This window comes from Phalaenopsis equestris, unplaced genomic scaffold (assembly GCF_001263595.1).
Source record: "Phalaenopsis equestris unplaced genomic scaffold, ASM126359v1 Scaffold233074, whole genome shotgun sequence".
Classification (NCBI taxonomy): domain Eukaryota; kingdom Viridiplantae; phylum Streptophyta; class Magnoliopsida; order Asparagales; family Orchidaceae; genus Phalaenopsis; species Phalaenopsis equestris.
In genome coordinates this window covers 25,436-28,747 of record NW_018251028.1, presented here as the reverse complement: position 1 = coordinate 28,747, position 3,312 = coordinate 25,436, and the positions used below count along the sequence as shown (strand labels likewise).

General features: G+C 40.2%; 1 protein-coding gene across 1 annotated transcript in view; it reads left to right on the top strand.

Moving 5' to 3' along the window:
- The window catches only part of LOC110038553 (probable glycosyltransferase STELLO1), a 14,512-nt gene that overhangs the window by 775 nt on the left and 10,425 nt on the right, over nucleotides 1-3,312 (top strand). The window contains exon 1 of the mRNA XM_020743427.1: nucleotides 1-1,322. This exon is cut by the window's left edge and continues 775 nt beyond it. Coding sequence (XP_020599086.1) covers nucleotides 1-1,322 — 1,322 coding nt within the window. The remainder of the gene's footprint in view (nucleotides 1,323-3,312) is intronic.

Below are 3,312 nucleotides of genomic sequence, written 5' to 3'. Positions count from 1 at the left end.
GTATTTAAAGCCCGCGGCTGGCAGCTTCTCGCCGTCGGTAACTCCCATACCCCCGCCGACTGGTCTCTTAAAGGCGCTATATTTCTCTCCCTTGATCTCCAGTCCAGCCTCGGCTTCCGCACCGTCGACTTCTTACCTTACGCCTCATATGTCCGCAAATCCATCGGGTACCTCTTCGCTATCCAGCATGGTGCGAAGATTATCTACGACGCCGACGATCGGTCCGGTATACTTAGCGGCGACCTCTCCAAGCACTTTGACCTCGATCTTGGCGAAGCCACTGGTTCCGCCTCTGGTTACCCTGTCCTCCTCCAATACTGCCGCACCGCCAATAAGAACCGAACCGTCGTAAACCCCTACGTGCACTTTGGCCAGCGCTCGGTGTGGCCGAGGGGTCTTCCACTTGAGAGCATCAGGGAGGTCAGTCATGAAGAGTTCTACTCGGAGATCCGAGGCGGTGGGCAATTTATCCAACAAGGGCTCTCTAATGGTCTCCCAGACGTCGACTCCGTGTTCTATTTCACCCGCAAGTCATCGCGCTCAGAGCCTTACGACATTCTTTTCGACGAGGATGCGCCGAAGGTTGCGCTGCCACAGGGCTTAATGGTTCCTGTCAATTCCTTTAACACAATTTTCCACTCCCAGTCTTTCTGGGGCCTTATGCTCCCTGTCTCAGTAAGCTCCATGGCTTCCGATGTCATCAGGGGTTATTTTGCCCAGAGGATTCTGTGGGAAATTGGAGGCTATGTAGCAGTCTATCCACCGACTATTCACCGACAGGATAGGGCGGAGGCATACCCATTTTCAGAGGAGAAAGATCTTCATGTCAATGTTGCTAGGCTGATTGAATTTTTGGTCTCTTGGAGATCAACCAAGCCAACTATTTTTGAGAGAATTTTGGACTTGAGCTATGCTATGGCAAAGGAAGGCTTTTGGTCAGAGATGGATGTGCAGCTTACAGCTGCCTGGCTGCGGGATTTGATTTCTATTGGGTATCAGCAACCAAGGATGGTGTCACTGGCGCTGGATGGGGTGAAGGAGGCTAGTAGAGATCGGAGGGAGTTTGTGCCTCGGAAAATTTCTTCGATTCATCTTGGGGTGGATGAATCTGGCAGTGTAAATTATGAGATTGGGAATCTTATAAGGTGGAGGAGGAACTTTGGGAATGTGGTGCTCATTATGTACTGCAGTGGTCCAGTGGAACGCACAGCTCTTGAATGGAGGTTGTTATATGGGAGGATTTTTAAAACTGTAGTCATTCTGTCAGAACACAATAGCACTGTTTTGGCTGTAGAATACGGAGAGCTATCAACAGTTTACAAGTAAGTTGCCTGCGATTATCTTTTTCTTGTATCATAGGAACACTAAATTTTACTTGGTAGCTAAATTCCTGTATTTGATACTTAGTTTTAATATAATTTAAATGGTATATTTTGAATTATTATATGTTTCTTTTATACGCACATAATCATCATCTCTTTACTTCAGTTCCTGTTTTGCATCTATTGAGGTAAGGGCTGCTCATACTCCTTGGTACTTAAACTTTGAACTTTTTTGTCATCTAGGGAAACATCATCGGATGGGTTTTGCATGCGTGCAATATTTCTTGATCATATAAACTTAATAACAGGAAGATGTACCTTGGTGTATGCTTTTCATTGACTATATCCTTCTTGTGGATAAGACTAGAGAAAGAGTTCAAACAAAACTTGAATTATGGAGGTTTACATTGGAGTCTAAAGGCCTTTGTTTGAATAGATCTAAAACTAAATACATGAAATATAATTTTAGTAGTAGTAGCTCTAGTGACAGAGTTGTAACTATGAGTATCAAATCATTAAAATGTATGAATATTTCAGATATCTCGGGATTATTGTTCAAAGTGATGGTGATATAGATTGGGATTAGTAGAATTCAAGTTGGTTGGTTGAAGTGGAGTAATGCATCAAACATATTCTGCAACAGAATACCGCTTAGACTTAAAGAAAAATTTTATAAGTTGTTAGTGAGATTCGCATTGTTTTATGGTGCAGATTTTAAAAGAGAAGCATAAAACTAAGTTAAGTGTTGTTGAGATTAGAATGCTTAGGTAGATGAGTTGACACGTGCAGACAAAACATGAAACAATTTTTCCGTAGAAGGGTTGGTGTAGCTCCGGTGACAGACAAGATTAGAGAATCATCTTAGATGGTTTGGTCACATCAAACGTCAACCTTTTTGATGATCTAGTTAGGAGAGTAGGTGTTTTAGATTCGACTTATGTTAACAAAAAGTAAAGGTAGACCTAAAATGATTAGGACTTATTGTATTAAAAATAATCTTGATTTATTAGAATTAAATGAAATTATGACACTCAATAGGACACAATGGAGAAAAAGAATGCATAAAGCTCCCACTTAGTGGGATAAAGACTTGTTGTTGTTGTATATAAACTTAATAACACAATAACATCATTGTGAATTCTAATATTTAAAGGCACTTAGCTTTTTGGGATTGAGTTCATTACTTGAATGCAGGAGGCTATTTCTTTGAAGTTTTTACAAATGGTTTTAGGAAGTTTGTAACAATTAAACCCAAATAGGGTAGAAATGAAGGAAACCTGGGAGCAGTAAAGTTACTATAGCTCATAAAGAATCACCGAACAACAGTTATACAAGTTTTTATCTTGTGGTCTGATCCATTTCATAAGTGACTTGTAGATGACTTCTATTATGGGTTCCAAGCATTGCGGCCTTCTTGGGTGGTCCCTTAAAAAAAAACATGTGACGTGGGCAGCTTCAAGTTGGGATCTAGCTTTTGATGTATGAATCCAAAATTAGGTTTTCAGTTGTGGTGGTTAGTTTTGCTCGATTACCTGTGAGGGGAAAACGATAACAGAGAAAGTGGATGATGGGAATGGTTAAAGGTTTCCACTACACTACTCAAGTTTCAATGCAGAAGACTTCTATGAGATTCATGATGTATGTTTCATAGGATTGTGCTCCAGTACACTTGAAATCACCTTCTCAAAGCTCTTGCCATGGTAAGATTGTAGGGTGCATTAACAATTTATCCTTTCCCATATCAATAAGTGCTTTATATATGTTCTTTATTCTTATTGAAAGTTTCTTGTATTCAAGTCATTAAAGATATGTATACTCAAGCTGTTACTTGTGTTCTAACTGAAGGAGGATTGACCAATTATTTTCCTATTTCTATTGGATTACATCAAGGATCGACTTTAAGCCCATATCTTTTTGCTTTAGTTATGGATGGTCTTACTGGACATTTACAGGAGGATGTACATTGGTGTATGCTTTTTGCTGATGATAT